Source organism: Ylistrum balloti, unplaced genomic scaffold, assembly GCF_031769215.1.
Source record: "Ylistrum balloti isolate Yb309-2 unplaced genomic scaffold, AGI_CSIRO_Ybal_v1 Utg370054, whole genome shotgun sequence".
NCBI lineage: Eukaryota > Metazoa > Mollusca > Bivalvia > Pectinida > Pectinidae > Ylistrum > Ylistrum balloti.
In genome coordinates this window covers 512,191-533,317 of record NW_026782105.1, presented here as the reverse complement: position 1 = coordinate 533,317, position 21,127 = coordinate 512,191, and the positions used below count along the sequence as shown (strand labels likewise).

Genomic DNA, 21,127 nt, shown 5'->3' with positions numbered 1-21,127 from the left:
TTATTTATAGAAATCCATAAAATATAAATCAGATGAATATCATTAATCCTGTCTAGAATGTTGTTTTTCTGTCTACTGGGACTTCCATGTGTTCAGCTGATCATGTCTCGGAGTATTGAAGTCTGTTCTAGGACACAGAAAACAATCAATATTATTTGACATTCGTAAATAGTTTCATCTCGTAGTGATGACAGAGAAAATAAAAATCAGAGTAATTATCCCAACTATGAACGAACTAGAGCCATCTCCGTCCCAATACGCCTTCGCTATACGAATTTATTCTCATGATTTCCAAGGTACTCGAGATATAAAGCTCCCAATCCTGTGTATCATCGAGAGGTTGTCTTCATCCCTCCGCGTTGCTGATAAAAGGGGAAGTGTTTGTTTTGGAATTGTGGTATGTTTGTGTTGCAAATGAGTTGTTAGTTTGGAATAATTGGTTAGATCGTGTCAAGGGACACATTCTCTCATGTTCACCGAACAATATCCGGAACAATTCAGTCGCTATCTTGTCAACATATTGTACACAAATTTAAATGTTAACACTGTAGTATTACTCATTGGTGTCACGGGCTTCAATCAATATTGCAACAATTCAGAATAAATCTCACAAGATTTGACGCCTATTTGACGCAACCTTGATTTACATTCAAAGGTGCTCAAAAATTACTGGGAAGCATGTTAGTTTATGATCGTAAAGTTAATGCGCCATCAGGCGTCCTGTTTGATTTGGCGAGTGTAAATATCTAGACAAAACTGTAATGTTTGTATAGTTTCATACAATTACAAATTAAGCATATGCCGTTTATTCCAACTTAATAACATATTAAGGAAATGAAACATTGACTCTAGAATAAATATCGTTTTAAAAACTAATTTGATAACAAATATCCAAACAGAGAAAGCTGAATGTCTGGTAACAAGTAGGCTTTGGAGTCATACAAAACTTTCACTATGCTTCTAGCGAGTGTAGCAACCAAGCAGCATTAAATTATCCTTAAGGTTAAAAATAAGATATTTTTATCAATATCCTGGTGAAATTGTAGATCATCAGGTTTTTTTCTTTTGGCTTTATAAACATTTCCAGGTCATATTCAATACATATTCCTAACAAACGAATAATACATCAAATCCTATGAAAGATATAGTGTGTCCGATAGATAACCCTGGCTTGGTGGGTTCATAGCCTGCAAGAAGAAGTATTGTGCTAGAAATTATAGGAAGAACGGCGAATAATAAGTGGCTACCAAAGAAAGAGAAGTAAATATCCTCGACAAAACATTAATTTCAAGTAAACTCCCTTTTAAAGACACGGTAGCGATCCATCTGGTTGATCAGGTATTAATTAAATGCTATTTTACAAACGTATGTATCAGCCCATTTGATTTGGTCGCTGAATTCTCATGTTGGAGAATGTATACAAAAAATTGAGTTCGAAATTGATGACTCAAAAGTAAAATTCCGCCAGGTAAAGCAGCTTCATCTATAACCGCCATGGTAACCTTGGTCAATCAAAATAGCAAATGTCACTTTTACAAATGAGGAAGAGATTAATAACCCCGAAACCACAGGGCATACTTACGAGCATAAAGAAAATCTAATATAACGGACCCAGCAGAAACTATTCCTGTATAACTACGTTATATAAATAACCTTAAACTCTAGACAGTTAACTGTATTTTACCATATTTTGACATCCCGTGTTCTATAAACATTGTGCAATGTGAAATATAATTTTACATTATGTTCGAGGTATTCCCAGGAGACGGTATAATGTATGGTGCCGATATGTTTTTTAGTCAGGTTACTATACTAGGATGATGTGATAGGATCACTTGTTGACACGACTGTCCGATGATAGCAGTCACACTTTAAGGTTATGGTTCTGGATATCATGATACTATCATTGAAATACAACATGAAAAACAGATGAGGTCATAACTCTTTCGATAGATTTTCTCAGCAGATTTTGCAAAACGAGTTTCCTGGAATTCTGATATTCTAACGACAAAAGCACAGCTCGCGATGTATGGCACATTTCCTAATTAAGCACAATGCTATATCTAATGTGCCATCTTTCACTTTTATGAAAGGCAGTGGAATATCTTATTTAGTTTGTAAATGTCATCAGGTTTATTCTTATGGTTAAATAGTTACATTAAATGCCGGTAAACAACATGCGACTTCATGTTAACTACCTTGCTGAGACAGCAACATCGATGCGGTAATGCATCGCAAATACCGTGTTTTATCATGCCTCGGCGCGTTCGAAAGCTCGCCATTTCCGCTACTAGCTTTACAAGTTAAAGAGCAAAATCGTGTAATGATAATGCTGTTAAGCCTAACTAAAAAGAAACTCGGTCTGGAGCAATGATTTTGGAATTATTGGTTTTGATCAACATCGGCGATAACGGCTAAGCGACGTTTTGGCCGCGTTTACAGGGCAAATTGAATTTAGGAAAGCTGGGCGATAAACCGTTCCTAGGAAGTGTTGAGGCTTTGATCCGGTGTGGATAACGTATCTAATTCATTAATTAATGATCTGATTAATCTAATTCAACCAGCATGAAATGGAATAAGGTTAATTCGTAGGTAAAAAGTAATAAAAAGTATTTTCTTCTCTAACATCGATGTGTTGTGATCAGCCTGCATTACATAAACATGGGGATTTATGGAGCAGTTATTCACAAATGTATATATATATATATACAAGTCGATTCAAGTGTCATTGATCGATCATCCAATCAAATTAAATGCAATTTAGGGATAGGCTTTTAAGACTTCTCATAGCAGCGACTATCTAAACTATCTACCGACGACAAAAATAAGCTGACTTTATCTACCGATATATATTTGATGACTGTGGTCTAAGTCCGCGTTTAACTCGTTAACGCACAACACTGTTAATGAGGTTGGTCACGGATTGTTTATCGATCAAATCCGAATGACGATAGGTCCACGGACACGCCATTCTTGTCCATACCTTACCTCCAGTACACTTCCACGTGCGTGATCTTTGTCGGACAGGATATAACTCCGCCAATACTGTTCGTCTAATTATACAAACGTGATATTGAATCAGACTACTCTTCGGTAGTGTGACATCAGATGTCAATTCAGTACTCAATACAATCATTAATTCTATAGCATTGTTTCTCGTCAAAGTCTCCACACTGATGCTCTATAATTGAACATTGTATTTTCTTTGCATTCACACAAATGATAAAAATGTTTGATTGATCAGTTTTTGAAGCTCTAGATAATAAAAACACGTTTTGTTCTCCTAAATGTTAAATGATCGGTGGCGATAGTTGACATGGCTAAGTAACTGATATAAGAAATATCGTTGATGTTATCTTCGATAGTTCCTTGAGTATAAACTATTACACAAGATGCAAAACGGTTTTAAACATTTTAGAATCATCTAAAACTACTAAAACAACTATAATAACTAACTGGAAATGAAACTAGATGCTTCTCCTTGATCCGTTATGTATATTTCACATTCCAAATTGATATCACAATACTATCCTTCTAAATATCATCGTTTTTGATGTTGTTGGAAGTAACATGTGTGTGGCAATGGCTTTGTTGTGTTTTCGGTTTTCATTCCACAGTTGTTGTTTTTACTATTGAAACTCTTATTTCTGTCAGGTTTTGTAATCAAGCATCAGTCATAACATTAACCGTAATCACTAGATACAGAGAAACACACTTCGTTTAGCTAAATAATGCTTTTTACTTGGATTTTTCTGTTCTATAGCCAGACAATAATCTTATCTTTAATGAAATAGAAATGTAAACATCCACTCGTAGATTCCGTGATGTTGTCAGTTCTCATGGCTTCTCATGCTCTAACATAATTTGGTTTGTATATAGATATATAAAGATACAAGATTACCTCTTCAACGAACTTTTACTGGTACAAGATAATGTATTTACTAATGTCATTGGCTAAAGGACACCTTGTCAGTCAATATCTTACATAATATCCATGTACTTAAAGGATTGATCGCGTACTAAATAGTCTGTAAGTTTAAACGCTTCGCTGACGTTGATGCTTTAACGAGTTTAACTTCCGACTGGTTCTATTTAAGGATTCATTTTCTTTATCATCAAACGATTTCACTGGAGGCGCACCAAGTATTTATTCGTCTTACTAAAAGCCATGCGTTCCTGACAACTGAACCTCCCAATAAAACGACAGCTTTTCAAGGGATCAACTAGAAAAGACGGGAGTTGTGCTGCTAAAGCTGATAGACATTGACTGTGGTGTTATTTTTTTCGCAAGTGGAGGTTACATAACAGAGATAGTAACAAAATATTAAGCGTCTGTTTATAAGATTGGATCGGCAAAAATAATACTTTACCAATAACATGGATTAATATCACAAAACTTTTACGCTTTAGATAAACTGACGTTTTATTTTTGCTAACTTATTAAGGCGAATCTTATCGATAAAATATTATATTTACATTTTGCTTAATTTGACCTATGATTCGCTTAAAACTGATGACAGTCTTTAACCGATATTCATACCACAATATTCAGTTCTTAACCTAGTATCACTTTTTTTTGTGGAAGTCCAAACAAGTTAGACAGAAAAGGATGTCACTGAGGGAATTAATAACAATTCTAACGAAGGTGAATTTACTTAAACTTCATAATGTGAATGTATTACAAGAATTTAGAACATTAAAACGTGTGACGTTAATGGTGGTTTGACATGAATTGGAACTGTTCCTTATATGTTTTTAAATCGGTGTTGTCTGATCGGATATTTTTGTTTGTTTTTGAGAATGCACAAAGCGATGTAATATGCCATACGTTTCATGCATGTTGATTTTTCCATCAATCGAAATACCAAGAAAATTGATTCATACCAACCGTACATGCTAAATTGCGCTTGTATGGAGTCCAGGATAATAGAGAATAAGTGACATTTCGGATTTATCGCTATCTCATCCATGACAAGTGAGTTAAGACTTGGCAACAAGGTCTGTCTTTGTAGCAGTAGGGGAGGGCCTGGTTGATGTGTTTATTTGAGAACATTGTCTTTACGATAGATAGTGTTTCTCTATATAAGTTTTATTTGGACGTATGCAGAACAATTCGTTCATACGATGGAAAGCAACTGCATAACAATCAAAGGAATAGTTTCCTTCATAAGAAAGGTCTGAGAACAATATTCTCAGTAAATGTTTTCGAGTTTAAATTATTAGTATTTTTATGTCTTTGTTAAGTAATTCCTTTCAAAGTGCTGTCAACATAATTGATGCTACAATATATATGTAATAAATGTGTATGGCAGATACCTACCAATTTCAACAATACCTTATTTCTGTATTTCATATGTCTATATCTGTATGATATTTCATTCCAGCATGGAGGATCTTGGCGACGGAGGAGTTTGATTGAAGATGCCAAGTTTGAGACAGTAACGAACATAGAGTTTCAGAAACGGGAAAAACACTTAAGTGTCAAAGAAAAATCTGGAAATACCACAGGATCGATTAGTGAAGAAGAAGAAGTGTTCATACAGAATGGGGATGTGTCCTCCACGGTGGAAACTGGAAACCTTGTGAATATCACCATCATCATCACATTGAAGGATGGCATTAGTTCTCTCGCCAAAATTTTCAGAGTATTTGAGGTAAGTTTGAAAAACATCAATCTCAGCTATTTTGTTCATTCTTATGTCTTTTTCTTTTCGAAATGCACGGTCCAATCCATTGCATGGTTACAACTACAGAATTGTATCATTTAGAATATGAATGGTTCGTGTGCAAACCGTAAAGTAAACGATATAAAGTACTTATATAGACCTTCTTTATTTACCATATTGATTTCCAAAACCTGTCAAAGATTTTCTGTATCCGTTTCATTGATTTATCGAATAAAAGGCTTGAACATATAGTAAAGATGTGAATATTATATAATAAAGCTTCTTTACAAAAGTTACAAGATTTGAAAATATGAAATTATCAATTAATTTAGATTCAATGTAATTTTTAAAAAATCAATTAGAGGAGTTCAATTTTGCATGAGAGTTGATTAAATAAAAAAGAGTACATATATTGAAAAAACAAGTCAGTGCAGTTTTATTAGAGGAATCAATTTCCATGTGAAGTTGAAGGGATGAAGTCAATCAGAGAGTTACTAGTCGAATGTGTCAACCTGGCATTTATTTGAAACTGTCTAGTCTTACTGTTACAAAAAAGAACACATTGTAATACATCATTGTAAGTACATGTTCTCTTATATCTGAGTCAATATTGGATCGCTTGTAGCAACGGCAATACAGGATCCTGTATCAACGTATACAATGGAACACTGAGCGGAGCACACTTGGATTGATTGGTCTTGAGAGGGTGTATTTTTAAATTTATGAATGGGCACATGTTACTCTAAAAATAGGTACGCAATCTATTCAGTGGTGACAAATACCTACGACCGATATTTAAAGGACATTGTTAAGCTTTCAATGAAATATTGTAGGGTTCCGTTTATTCATTCCTATTTGCATGACGTCACTCTCTCTGTATAACATTTCACTCATTATATCTTGGGAAAACACAAATAGAATAAGGAAGCAACTTTCATCATATAAAGGTTTTAAAGATTATTTTTCATGATATTTTAAAAGTCGAGAAATCGTTATTTGTGATCTTTTAAAGTGTGTCTGCCAAAGTACGCACAAACCTCACGTTCTCCATGGCAACCTAAAGGTAATAGCAATTAATTTTATTTTTGTCTTGTATTTTCCGTCACTAAGAAAAGGTATTTATGAAAGTGGCGTCTAATGAAAGTATTATCATAATTGGCTAAATCGCCATTTTCTGTTACATGACAGACGAATATCATAACAATCTATTTCCTTTTAACTTTTATGTTTTATATCTGTCCGCAATATTACGACATTCGTCATCACTAGGATAGTAATTATCACATAATAACAATCTGTTGTAATTTCAAAATATTATATCTATGAAGTTATACTGATTTATTTTAATGAATAGATCCTAAAGAGTACAACGGAAATTAATAATGGATTGATTACCTGCTTAGCAAGGAAGTTGTTATTCGCAAAGTTACACAGAGCACTCATGGAAATAAGAATTTTTTCAACTCATAACTAACAAACAAGATGCACAAATTTCTTACTTTTAATTAGGAAGAGATGAAACATAATAACAAAGTATTTTTGGTTCATCTCTGAATTATGTTTTATTCTTATCTCTAAAATAGCAGTCGTTTCGCTGATAAAAAAAATACTCAATTTTTGTGATGGACCATCATTCGGTTAGGTCTCAAAGAATACTAGATATATATAACAAATGTATTAAAATTCAAGAATTAGCTGTCATGAGATATTTTCGCAATAAGTTTATTGTTTTCACGATTTGTCAAGAGAAACAAGAGAAACGGACGTGTAATTCAGACTCAATATCGATACAGTTAGGCAAACCTGAAACAAAGATTTATGAGAATGCTACAAGCGAGTACATTAAGAGTGAAGTTTTGTTTTGCAATGGGTTAAGCGCATTCTAAAGAAACTGAAACACTAGAAACACCGACTGTGATATCAATACACAAGACTCATTCGTTACTATTCCCAACGATTTTTCACGGATAAGTTATGTGTGAGTCGCTAAAACAATCAGCCCTGTTGAATTGACAATTGTCTATGGTAGGACTAGCGGCATTGGCTCTACTGTTGCCTTTCAACCTCTCTGGAGTTGTTGAAACGGGGGTGATTGCTTGATGTACGGACGTGTTGTTTCTGTAAAGATTTTCTCATTAACTGGCCATGTCATCTGTACTTTTCCATGTATGATGTCAGCTGTATTCATTTAATTATTGATGAACATGCTATGTGCCTTAAGAACCCGTCACGGTTCATCAATGATTGTATTACACTAATTAACACTGACTTCCTATGTACTGATTTGATATTGAGTTTGATCTTATGCCAAATGCGTAAGTGATTTAAAAGCTGAAACTGTTTTATTTTCTTCAATTAGAAACATATATTTTCTGCGAGATTTGTTTTTATTGATCCATGACTTCGCGCCAGATCGTATGGGAAACACTTTCAGATTACTCTAGCAGCTGAGAATAGACTTGAAATGGTGTTGGCATTTCCATCGTAGTTACTTTCTCTAGAGTTATCCGTTTTAAACTTCATTGTCATATGAGACGCCAAATTCTTATTCATCTTACTTATGGGATGTTCATCTTCTTCCATCAGTTTTCCATCTCACGTCAGATTTATGGAACTCGTCACAAATGTTTACCTTCGGTCTCTTCTCATGGTGTTCGCACATATTTTGAATCAGTTTAAAACTGTTCTGAAAATGTGGCATCATATGGAAATACTGTTTATCAAATAAATGTTTCGAAACACAAACCATCAGTCACACCTAACGAATCAGCATGTAACAAAATATCTTTATCTAAGATATTTCTCTAAAAACTCGCAATAACATGTACTTTGGTCGATATGTAGTTTTGGAATTATCATAGTTGAGATTTTATTAATGTATTTTGGAAAAGTTTTGATTTTTACTCTGTATATGTTTTATTGACCTAAATTGGTATCTGTGTTATATATCTGTTGTAGTTTGTTTGAGGAGAAGTGAATAAAATCTTAAATATTTGTGGAATGTTTTTTGTCTGAAGACAACTTTGAAGGTAAAAGTAAAGCTTGTTCTTCAAATGCGTGTAAGAATGAAATAGGCCATTTCAACTCTTTTAATTAAAAATCCCAAGAAGAAAAAGTTGAAAAGAAAACAGAATAAGTTTAATTGAATCAAATTTAACTAAATTATATAATTTGTTTCTTTGCAGAACACCAAGGTAACCATCGATCATATCGAATCAAGAAAATCCAAGAAACCAGGGTGTGAATATGAGATTCTGTTACAAGCTGTTAGCACGTGTGAACGCTGGACGCCTGTGACAAACCTGTTACGCCAGAGTCCACAAGTGAATGACGTTGCGATACTAAGTGAGCAACCCCACCCGACAGAGAAAGGTAGATACGCATGTATTGTCCGTGTTTTATGTCCATTCTTCCGGTGTTATGGATGTCTGACACCCTTTATGCATACCCGTTCTACATTTGTTGATACACTGTGCTAGTTTTCGGTAAAAATATTTAACGCACTACTTTTCATAGCATGATATTGAGATGATTTCATAAGATATTGAATTCAACGGGAATTATCCGTAGGTGAGGAAATAAGCATGTTGCAATCCCATAATGGAAAGTTCACAACATGGAAGTCGAAATTATACACATTGGCGGTATCTTAGCACGATGTTTGTAGTGGTCATATTGAAAAATATTTGCAGTTGTCACAACAGTATTTGTAATGTTAATGATTTAAGTATGGAAAGGCAATAGTTATTTTTTTCCTAAACACCATTTATACACCTGAAAAAGATATTTAAGGGACAATCTTCTTGCATGTCATGATCAACTCTTCAATAAATCATGTTTTATATGGTAACAAAGACAGGGGCACAATATATTCCAATAAATGTCAACAGGTCGCAGTACCCCTAAGCACGACATAGCTACTGTAACTCAGGAATCGATTTCGCGAATCCATCTCCAATACACCCTCACTTATTCCTTTTAGCCTTGGCTATGTTCTAATCAAGATCGCATAAAACAGCAAATAAAATAAATAAGTAAGATGGATAAAGAAAACAGTAACCCATATATGATCTCATACACCACGCCAAATATATAACTCAACTTAGGACTAGTGTGTGGTAGTGTCCAAAAACGGAAAAAATGAATACGATAGACGTTTCGAAGGACAGATATTTAGATCATACGAAACATTCTTTTTACTCAACAAAGTAATTCAACATTAGGAAATAAAGAAACACTAACCATTTACTGTTAAATATTTCATGCATTCCTTATAAGTTTAGAACCAAAGTCTGTGACTATCTACCGTCCACTTATTTCAGTAGCGACACCCGAGCCCATTCCACATTCCTGCTTTGGTTCACAATGGACAAGATTATCTTTAGCGCTCACAGCATCCTCAAGCTTTGTTTTCCCAGCTCTAGGCAAAGCAAGAAAGTTAGTCTCGAAAAAGCTTCGAGGATTCTCCCGAAAATTAAATGGAACGCCTCATTTGGATATCACACCTTCTAGCGAGCATGCTTCTATAAGAAGAGGTATATTCAAATTAAAACCCTATCTTGTAAAGCATGCTGATATAGGAGCTGTGCTTTAATTTCTTTGCTTTCAACGGAAAATTGCTTGGGTTTTTTTTTTCGCTTTGATAATGTGTGAAAATATCAAATATTAATACCATCGTACGCTTCACGATTGGACGACGTGTTGTTTTGCTTTGTGTATATATATCTAGAAATATATCTTCAATGATTCTGAGGTCACATGGCAATTTCTTGGATGACCAGACCACGGAATAGCTCTGGACTGCCACCATATGTTGCATTCTTTCATGCTGTTACTTTGCCCTAAACAATTTTGTTTTTGTCGGACAGCTAATAATGACTAACAGAATATTTGCATATAAAATTGAGCATGTCGTCGCTCGAAAATATAATATGCTACTATATAATGATTTCAGATGATAGAAGATATGTATTTGCAAATATTAGTCAGACATTCAGATATTTGGCAGATGACGGAAAGAGGCTAAACATATTTTTATCTCACCAGTTTTGCTTCGATTTCCAGACGATTAACTTCATTATTGATGCTTATAAACTGGATCCCACTATTAAGTTTGGAATGAAGGTGGCTACTATGAAATAAATAAATAAATAAATAAATAAATAAATAAATAAATTATGCATATATCTTTAAAACAAAGAAGACAATATTGAAACAAATTTTACGTATGAGACAATGTAAGAACATTTAGACACAGGTGGTTGATGAACGATGCCAAACGCGTGTGTCGATATTCATTTAACATTAAATGATGCCGTAAATTCATAAAGTGCTGTTAACATAACCATATCATCAATTGTTTACTGTATCATCACATGAGCTACCTCTGTGTTCGTAAAAATATATATGTTTTGACAAAAGTAATCTTGGATATCTGTCTACTTTCAGATGGTTGGTATCCGCGCCACATTTCGGAGTTAGACAACTGTACCCATTTGGTAACTAAGTTCGAGCCCGACCTGGATTATGATCATCCGGTAAGTGATACATAATTTTCTTGGACACTTTCGATCTGCTGATGAATTATCCCACATCTTTTCCAGACCTTATCGATCGTGAGTCTCATCATTAACGCTAGAGAAACTACCTTTCTACTACCCTATAAATCAGCGACAACCCTTAGCTGTAGTGTACAGTGCCATTTGCCTTGTCAGGAAGAGTAATAAAGTCTTCTATATTATTTGTATATATGTAGATAATTGTCCTGAAATGTTTTAAGATTCGAAAATAAATCTTGGCCCTATCAACGACCGGAAGTAGTTTACAGTTTAATTAATGCCGCTGTAGTTAGCTAATGGTTGTAGAGTTATCGCAACTTCCGACTCTGGTCTTTTGCAGGGATTTACGGACATGAAGTACCGTGAAAGGAGGAAGGAGATCGCCGACATTGCATTTGAATACAGAAAGTATGTAAACTTAAAAGCACGACAAATAAATCTATCACACAATGGGCCACTGGTTCAGTAAATGGCCTTGCTTTTTATCTACGCTTCTTGTTTGCCATTTGTTAAAGAGCCTGTAAAGAAACAACTCTTTGAAGTTATTGTTAGAAAATAGATAAAAAGAATAAACAGTTAGATGCTGGTACCTAAAGGAGAGAGCCATAGGGTAAAGGTGGCCAGTGCTTGTGGGTGTATGAATACATTATCAGATATCAATACGGCATTCGAGTGAACTTAAATCATCTTCCCGGTTCGACTGTTTTTTTATCTCCCCTTGGCTTGTGTCCCTTTTTGAAAATGAAAAATAAGTTTTTATGAATGCAACTCAGATTGTGAATTACATATAAAATTCAATATTCACTTCAATGTTTAAGTCATAAAAATATATCATTTTAGGCCTAGATGTGGAATAACAAATCAAATTCAAAACAAAACTGGATATAAATAAAATATGGTATACATTCAGTCAAACAACCGTTAAAATGTCGTTTTCCTGTTTTCTTAGTCCCTTTTTAAAGGGTTATGTCGGCCATTTTTGTATGACATTGTTATCTCGTTACCATTGGCGACCGAGGATATCAAAGTATCCAGATATACTTCAAATGATAACACACGAAGTAATATTTGTTTTTATGTTTCAGTGGACAGCCTATCCCGCGAGTGGAGTACAACGAAGAAGAAACGCGAACATGGTAAGTCTTTTTAAAATTAATTATTGACAAGATTAGTCATTTTCTGACAAGGACATCTTTTCGTTGATTGTACTTTGTTGTAGCTTCAATAAATAGCACGCTTTATTCCTATCAATTGTTGACACAAAATTGTAATGTTAGATAAGCACATCTCTTTTTCGCTATGTGTACGATTTTATGTTTATTTCTTTTAATTTTACTTTTTTTAACGCGACTTTTACAAGGACATGTCCTTATTTAATAAAAAGTTGATATTCTAATCAACGTGAAAGTGAAGGTTAAACGTAAAACCAATCAATTTCCCAATTTCTGTTATCTTCTCGTGTGGTTTAAAATTATGTAAAACAATAAAATTTAAATTGTTGTATGTCCCCTTTCTATCTGTTTCCTTAGTTTAGAGGTTGTCTATTATATTTTGCTCTCCATGAACGACACGTTCAGCATCCGACGACTTTTTGATGTAAATGATGATTTTATAGTCGTCCTTGTGTAGTCATTAAGGGTCTTATTTACCATACAGTATTGTCAAAACGGATCAATAATAAAAACTAAAGACAAAACTTTATATTCTTTTTTTTTAGAAAATGTTTAGACTCTCAAATTCATGAGTTCCCTTGGTAAAAATAATCACCTTGCAAGAACATGCCTGTAATTGATACTCTTAAATGATAATAAATGATAATAAAAATGATTATTGAACATATGCTCAAATGTTTTCCAAATCAATTTTAACAATTTAACAGAAATTTGAGTAAATAGTGAATAGAGAGTATAGAGTATTTCTCCACTCTTTAACTAAAAATATTGGTATACCATTACGATAATTATTATAACAGTTAAAGACACTATTGACTTTCCTATTGTTCATTGGATACAAAGTTGTTTCCAATCATTAGCTTGTGTGTGCAAACAAATTGTCATTAATATCATAATAGACAGACTAAAGCACTCTAAAAATGCGATTATATGGCCACCCAAAATAAATAATCTAATTGTCCTACTGTTCTAGATTATACATACACCCACCCACAATTACAAGTTCCTGCTCGGGTGTACATAATTTTACCATACTATATTCCGTGTTAGTAAAATGGCCATTGTTACATTCATGTTATTACTACAAACAGAGCGAGATAAAGTAAATATCAACCTTGATCAATAAACAAATATACAGCGCTAGACTAAAGCGACGTGTGTGTCACACCGTGTTGTCTGAACTCTGCTGAGCATACAATCTGCTGAATTATTAATTCATATCAGTTACAAAATTAAATCCCTTCGAGATGAAAGTATAAATCATGAAAAAAAGTCTCTGGTCTGATTTCACTATTGACACAACATTAACTAAAACACCCATTTATTTTCGTGGCATTCATTACACGAGATGGCAGTTTTCAATGTCGGTATTGTATGGGTTCGATCGAATCTATCATTCTGTATTATTGTAACCTCGAACATCAGATTGTCCTTCCCCGACCGTTACACGATTGTTAGCCCAAATCTCTTTATATCCATCGACGAAAGTCACGGAGGTGATGTTGAGCACTTGCAATATTTGACATTGAAGATAAGTCGATAAATGTCGTCTGCAAACTTAATGAAGTGGTGCATTTATCTTTGTTGTAAACCTAAATATAATGTTCTGCAAATACGCCATCTACACAAGAGTATACTTCCAGCATTAGCTGAAAAGGATGGATCTCATGTAAATTGAATTACACTTAATGCCGACAGTTGTATCGTCCCTAATCCAGACTAGAGGAGATATATGTTAATTTGTATGAAGAATATTACGTTGTATCAAGTCACGTGAATACGAACTAGTACATTATTACCAATGTTTATCAATGTTTTAGTAATGTCAAAATATATATATTGTAATAAGTGTCAGGGGCATTTTGATTCATTTATAACAACACTTTTTGTGTTCGTGTTTATATACTTATAAATATGTTGACTCTAAGGAAGTTGTGTAATGTCCAAATATGAGTTTATTGATGATTTCTAGGCCGTGAGTGGATTATGGTATACAATAGATGATGATAATAATAATAATAACAAAAATCCTGTTTACAGCGAGCTTTAGGTCCTAACTAATTGAAAAGTACATTGTGCATATTTACAATAACACAATAAACGTTATTAAATTGACTGGCGACAAATATAACTCTCTTTTGCTACATTGTACCAAATACAGGCAAGTCTGTACTTTGGGACTCGAGACAGTGTCATACATAGCAAAAACAGTTTACGTAAGAAAACGACGTTAAAAGGTTTATTACGTAAAACGGACCTACTGTATCATGCGAGACTTAATCTGAGAACAATTGATCAATAGAACTAATATAACTACATCAAAAGTAATGCATTTACACAGAGATTTATCAGCATTGGTACAAAATTTAGGGCTGTAAATGGAACGATACCAGTTCTAACATATCAAATTGTCTCTGAACAAACTAAGAATGTCAAAAGAATGCAGAAATATTCAATAAAATGAAATATGTCAAAACCAGACAATTTTGACTATAAATTCTATGTGATAATTATATAATAATCTAGTATGGTGATATCCCTTCTATTATTGATATTTATCAGTCTCCTTGTGTGGCTGTGCTAATTTAGTCTAAGAAACCTTAGCATAAGTGCGACGTTCTTTCATTCATATTATCAGCCCGTATGTAAGCATTTTCAACACTTATGTCATGGTCGTTAGCCCGATATCAATGCTATCTTTGACTTTGCATCTAAGATACTAAGAGACATGAATACAAGTTAGAATTACAAATAATAACTCACTTGGTCAGTGTTTATTTACATTATAAACAGTTTTGATACACACAATCTTATGCAAGGAGATTTCGTTCTACAGCTGCAGCAAGTTCTATTTCAAGTGACAAATACCATTGCATATACATCGTTACCATATAGGTGTCTGATTGGTAGCCTATTGAAAGTTGTCAAAACATCTTTCTAATTGGAGGTGATCTACATTACCTTACGTTGTCGAAATATACAGTACAGAACAGTAGATTCTGATGGATATTAATGTTTAATTGCAGGAATCATGTTTACAGTCGTCTTCAGGGCTTTTTCCCAACACATGCGTGTAAGGAGCATCGGGACAATTTCGAACTTCTTGAGAAAGAATGCGGATACTGTCCAACCAGAATTCCACAACTAGAAGATGTCTCCAATTATCTGAAAAGTGAGACGACATTTTAAGTGATGAAGAAAAATTTCTAGAATTATTTTTTAAAGTCTAGACTGTACATAGAGATAAATAGATTATTTCTCCAATGGTTTGTTTCAGGTTTGACATTAATATTGCTTTAAACCATTTTTATGTACATTTTACACAAGTAGTCTACAATAATGTGTTTTTCCAGAGATTTCAATGTCTGCTTATAAATGCTAGATGTGACGCTTTAAGCTATCTAATGTTTATTATTCTTGTAACGATGCAAAACCAATTGGTTTAAATTCCTTTTTATAAAAAAGCTGAAAACATTCAAAAGTCTCTCTAGAACAAGTATTTTTTTTACTCTCTATCATAATCAATTAGGAAGGACCGGGTTCCAGCTCCGACCTGTTTCCGGACTTCTGTCTGCGCGTGACTTCTTGGCTAGCCTTGCTTTCCGAGTTTTTCAATGTACTCAATATGTCCGTCACGGATCAAAGCCTGACCACTCTCCAGAACCGTAAGTCAACAACTATATTTATCTAACATCAGCGGATTCGATATCGCCCGCATTTTACATTCGTTATGTCCTTGACGAGAATTAACTTGTCGTATCTGAATATAGAAATTAGAAAATGTTTAACGTAATCACTATTTATGGGGAACTACTTCCGCACAGAAATGTAGTTCATTGATTAATTTGGATTGCTCTGATACACGAATGGAAATCAAAGCAATATAAATTGATATAAATCGATATCATTAGCATCTCAGAGGGTGATACCTGGGTTGTGATAAAGTCTTAATTACATAGAATAATACGTATAGCAATGTGCCCGCTATTGTTCCTCGTCTTCCAATGAATGAACGCTTTATAAGAAATTTTACCAAAGGTTTTTACCTTCTAACCAGAGTATAGTCACTGCTCTCGTGCTGATACTTAAATTCTACTGTCCATGGCTTTCTTGATTTGGAGTTTAAATTGCGAAATTTAAAATAAATTTAAATAACAGACTTGTAAATTTCTTTCTCAGTACTCAATCAATAATGATATATTTAAACAAAACATCCAGTGTGAAATCGAATGAAATCGGTGTTTTGTTACACAAACGTGAACATATCCCTGCAATAAAATTATTTATTAAAAGATAGGTATTGTTTCATCTTGTTACATCATACAAAATAATACATTATGGTAGAGCTGAGAAATTAAATTGGTTTTGAAATAAAAATTTGCATGATTTCATAAAACACACATATATATACCATATGCTGTTTTTCTTGTTTATAGTGAAAGATATTAGAATAGCGTACATATACAAGTGGTGCACAAAATCTCATATTTCTAACAATAAAAGACTACATGTTGACGAATTTCACGCGGACAGAAATTTTACGGTCAAACATTGTTCGAAGTTTTACTTGGGAGCAATTACCTAGATGACAGAAATTATTGAGACCATTACAATATAGGAGTCCCTCCCGTGATGCCAAACACCAACACGATAGGGGCCCCAAGCAGGCCTGGTCTGGTTTATTCGCAATCTCATTTTATCCGCAAAACTAGCGAAAATAAAAACCCTCGAAAAAGCCAGTGATGTAGCAATAATGCATGCTTGTATGCTAAAGCAAACTCTCGAATTTCATTGAAATATTTAATCTCACTTTTGTTTTTACTATACTACTTAAAACATACACCCCTAAAAACATTTGCTACACCACTGATAAAAGCTATGACACATTTTTTGTTTGTTTTTTGTTTTTTGTTGCATATGAAATACAAATATAATATTTTACAGAGACTGCATCCATGAACTTCTAGGACATGTGCCAATGTTAGCTGATCCAAAGTTTGCCCAGTTTTCCCAGGAAATTGGTCTCGCTACACTTGGAGCCTCGGATGCCGATATTGAGAAATTTGCAACAGTAAGATCAAATGAGGAACATATAATGAAATGCATCCGTCTCTTTGAACGAATATTATTGCCTCATATTTCAGAGAATTTTATACGGCAACAAAGGGAATCGGATAGACAGGTTTCAAGTCTAAAGTGATATATTCCTGTACTAGTTCAGATAGGTATACTACCTTGAAATATTTGCATGGCCAGAAATACCTTTTGATCTAAAACACACTTTTACAGAGCACGGTAATTGTATTGTCAAGATATATATTGATCGGGATGATGTTCCTTTTGATCTGCCATACATCAAGGTGGATGACTTCTGGAGAAAAGATACAGCTTTCAAGTGCTTTGATCGAACTACTTCTGCGAGAAGACTTTAAAATTCCTTTCTTCTTTAGAATAATGATGTTAATTTTTTCACGAGAAAATCAAACCGAACACTCAATAATATCTTAACTTAAGCATTTTAAACGCTCGAGTCACGGACGTATAATTTGTACTTACGAAAACCTTTTATAGATAAAAGTGTTGATACAGGAGGACGAAACGACACGGATCCCTTAGAATAAAAATACGTTTTGCGTTCATTTGGTATGTTGTTTTATTATGATTAAGTCATTAGAATGGAGCACGAGCTCCAGAGGTCCAAACTTTGGCTGTAGAAAATTCATTTCACGCTCCAAGCAGCTTCTAAATCGTCGTATGGTATAGTGCAAGCTTAAGAAATCTGGACTGGTCCCTGTCTTAGTCCCCATATCCTTGTTTACAAACAATTTTAGCTTAGTCATGTTGCAATGGCTTGATTAAAACAATTACAGTAGCTTAGAAAACCTCAAAGTGCTTAAATCAAAGGTCACGTGGATTGCTACTGGATTATTGCCTCTTTAATGCTAATGATCAAATATTATTTTGACCCATTTGGTCGGTATAACGGCTCTCATCCATATCCATTTGTCGGGACATCTTCTCTTTGGTTGGACAATTAACGTCTGTTTTTAACAGTATTAGCCAATCAGGTGCCTATTTCATAGTAATGGCTAGACTAACGAATCTTAGTGATAATACTTTGGTCAATATATAAATAAAGACAAGTTAATGCATTGTTCTTATTTATCGATCGCCGGGTAAAACAAAAATTTAATACAGCTATGATTTATCGATTTGGCAGGTCTCCATCAAGATAGACTTAATTTAAATACACAAAGTTAAACAATAAATTAAAATTACAATGACAGATTTATACACAAACGCTTCCATCCGAAAATATTACTTTTTATCTTTACCTTTTGTAACATTTCAGTCAGGGTAATTCAAGAAAGATGTTGTTCATTTTCAGAATCAGCATAGTTCTCAAAAGTAAAATTGATTTAGTTCTTGGCACAAAAAATGCACTTAATTTGTATTGTTCCAAATATCATTGGTCAGATTAACACCACAAACGCCCTGTGGTACATTTTATGATAAAGAACATTAACAAATATGATCTTAATTTCTTTAAGTTGTTTTTATGACCACATAAGCTATCGTTACATTCCAAAATATTGATGTATTTTTCAGTTGTACTGGTTCACAGTAGAGTTTGGCCTGTGCAAAGAGAATGGCGAATTGCGGGCATATGGAGCAGGAACACTATCGTCGTATGGAGAGCTTCAACACGCACTGTCGGACGCTCCAGACCAGCGTCCTTTCGATCCTGCTAAGACTGCCGTCCAGGAATACACAGACGATGACCTTCAGCCAATATACTTCTACGTGGAATCGTTTGACGACATGATGCAAAAAATGAGGTAAGCTGGGGTAATCTGTCCGTATTCTTTACTTGGAATAAATACATTATGGGTCAGCTAAGGGCTTGTTTATGACTTTTGGGTTATATATTCTTGCAACTGCCAGGGTCATATGAAGACGTTGTCCATGGATGACGGGCCACTGACCATGATGGTCACTGTAATAATGTCTTCATGTCACTACCTGGACACAGAATCATTACACCATATCCGACCACATTATGTCATCAATCTCTCCGCATCCAAGTCAACGTTGAGCCAAGAACAAAAGAACCATTTCATGACTTCGATCGGTCATGCCGCTGTGCCAGAACCATAGTTTTTCTCGCTTATTCGGACGCTATGCACTAAGGTTAGAGTTAAGAAGTGTCAATAGAGACATCAAGACGCAGTAAAATGTTGAGGAAAGATTCCAAAGACGAAGATCCTCACAATTGGTTCCCTCTTACGATCATTAATTGGTGAAATTGCGGGTCCAATCCTTACGCCCTATCTGAATGTCGCTCAGCGAAGGGACTTAACGACAATGAACGAAAGGAACCATTCATCATAATGACTTTAACAAAATCAAAATATTATCCAACAAGACAAGAAAATCTGCCAATTGCCAATTAGTGTGATTACTGGTGCAATGGGTGATGTTATGTCCAAATAGGGCGGTACAAAAGACACACGAGCGAAAAGAACAGTTCAATGCAGATGAATTAATAGAAACAGGTACTCCAAATGTTAACATAAACATCATTATGTATTATCATTCTACGGCTCGTCTTTGGTTTAGCAGTCGATTCTGTGAACACATTGAAGGCGAGTTAAGAAAATTTTAATCGACCGAAATGTTGGAATTTAGATAGAGAAACAAACTAACTTCCCTTATCTAATTTCAACCAAGTAGACTGTTTCCACCTTATAACTATAATATTATGAAATTAAAGTGAAACTTTCATATGACAACTCACCATTATTTGGAGCAATAGAACGAAAACCACGTCGTATTGGAACTCTGCCCAAGGTTGGAGGCCTACGTGTGCTTTCTGACCCTATATAATATGTGTCAGATTTTTGTATCGTTACAAATCATTCACTGATGAATATTTCATAGCGTTGATAATAACACGTTTGTAGGTTTGGGAAATTTATGGCAGCTGTTTATTACAAACGAGCAGCACATATTGAGAACACCAATTTAAACCATATACAGCCAGTGTTTTATTCATAATCTTCATCGATTCTTCGGTAATAAGTGAACTGCTGCTTAAATCATTCTTTTTACATGAAAATAACACGACACCCTATATATGTACCTCATATTTCACAAATCATGACGGGTAATCATCCGTCAAATCATATTAAATTAAATAAAACATTTATAGAGTGACGTGATTCTAAAACATTGTTAGTTGATACAGAAACTAACGCTTTGTCTGGGTTCCAATATTCCGATCGCAAATTTAAATACAGACTGTTAATTTTGGTTACAAACACAATTTTCCTATTCTGTTTCAATTTCTTGATTTTTGTCGAAAGGTTTTTCTTATTGTGCACTTTCTAATACCTTTCTTTTATCATACTGTGGTTAAACAGAATGTTGGTGTGTGTTTACATTTTCCCTGCATGGCAACTTAAAACATCTCTGAACTTCTAGCAACGATTCATGTGCACGTAATTGGTGATGTTTTACGTTATCTAAATGCCATGGTATTCCATTGATTGAGAATTGAAATGTAAGTTTGGTGCATCTGTCCCATCCTACGTTTGGATATTAGATATCTTTGATCTGGAAGGCCCGAATGTTTTCTTCTTTATAATTTCAAGTTTTTGGTCCAGACAAAGTAGCTGTTACATACAGGTTAAGCATTTATCAGAGAAGGATTTGTGATATCGTTTCGTCT

At 34.2% G+C, this 21,127-nt stretch overlaps 1 protein-coding gene across 1 annotated transcript in view; it reads left to right on the top strand.

The window, feature by feature from the left end:
• Window positions 1-21,127, top strand: part of LOC132549338 (tyrosine 3-monooxygenase-like) — a 47,183-nt gene that overhangs the window by 23,283 nt on the left and 2,773 nt on the right. Inside the window, exons 2-11 of the mRNA XM_060213269.1 lie at window positions 5,385-5,654; window positions 8,852-9,038; window positions 9,989-10,201; window positions 11,115-11,203; window positions 11,565-11,632; window positions 12,310-12,360; window positions 15,423-15,568; window positions 15,926-16,061; window positions 17,341-17,467; window positions 19,006-19,235. Coding sequence (XP_060069252.1) covers window positions 5,385-5,654; window positions 8,852-9,038; window positions 9,989-10,201; window positions 11,115-11,203; window positions 11,565-11,632; window positions 12,310-12,360; window positions 15,423-15,568; window positions 15,926-16,061; window positions 17,341-17,467; window positions 19,006-19,235 — 1,517 coding nt within the window. The remainder of the gene's footprint in view (window positions 1-5,384; window positions 5,655-8,851; window positions 9,039-9,988; window positions 10,202-11,114; window positions 11,204-11,564; window positions 11,633-12,309; window positions 12,361-15,422; window positions 15,569-15,925; window positions 16,062-17,340; window positions 17,468-19,005; window positions 19,236-21,127) is intronic.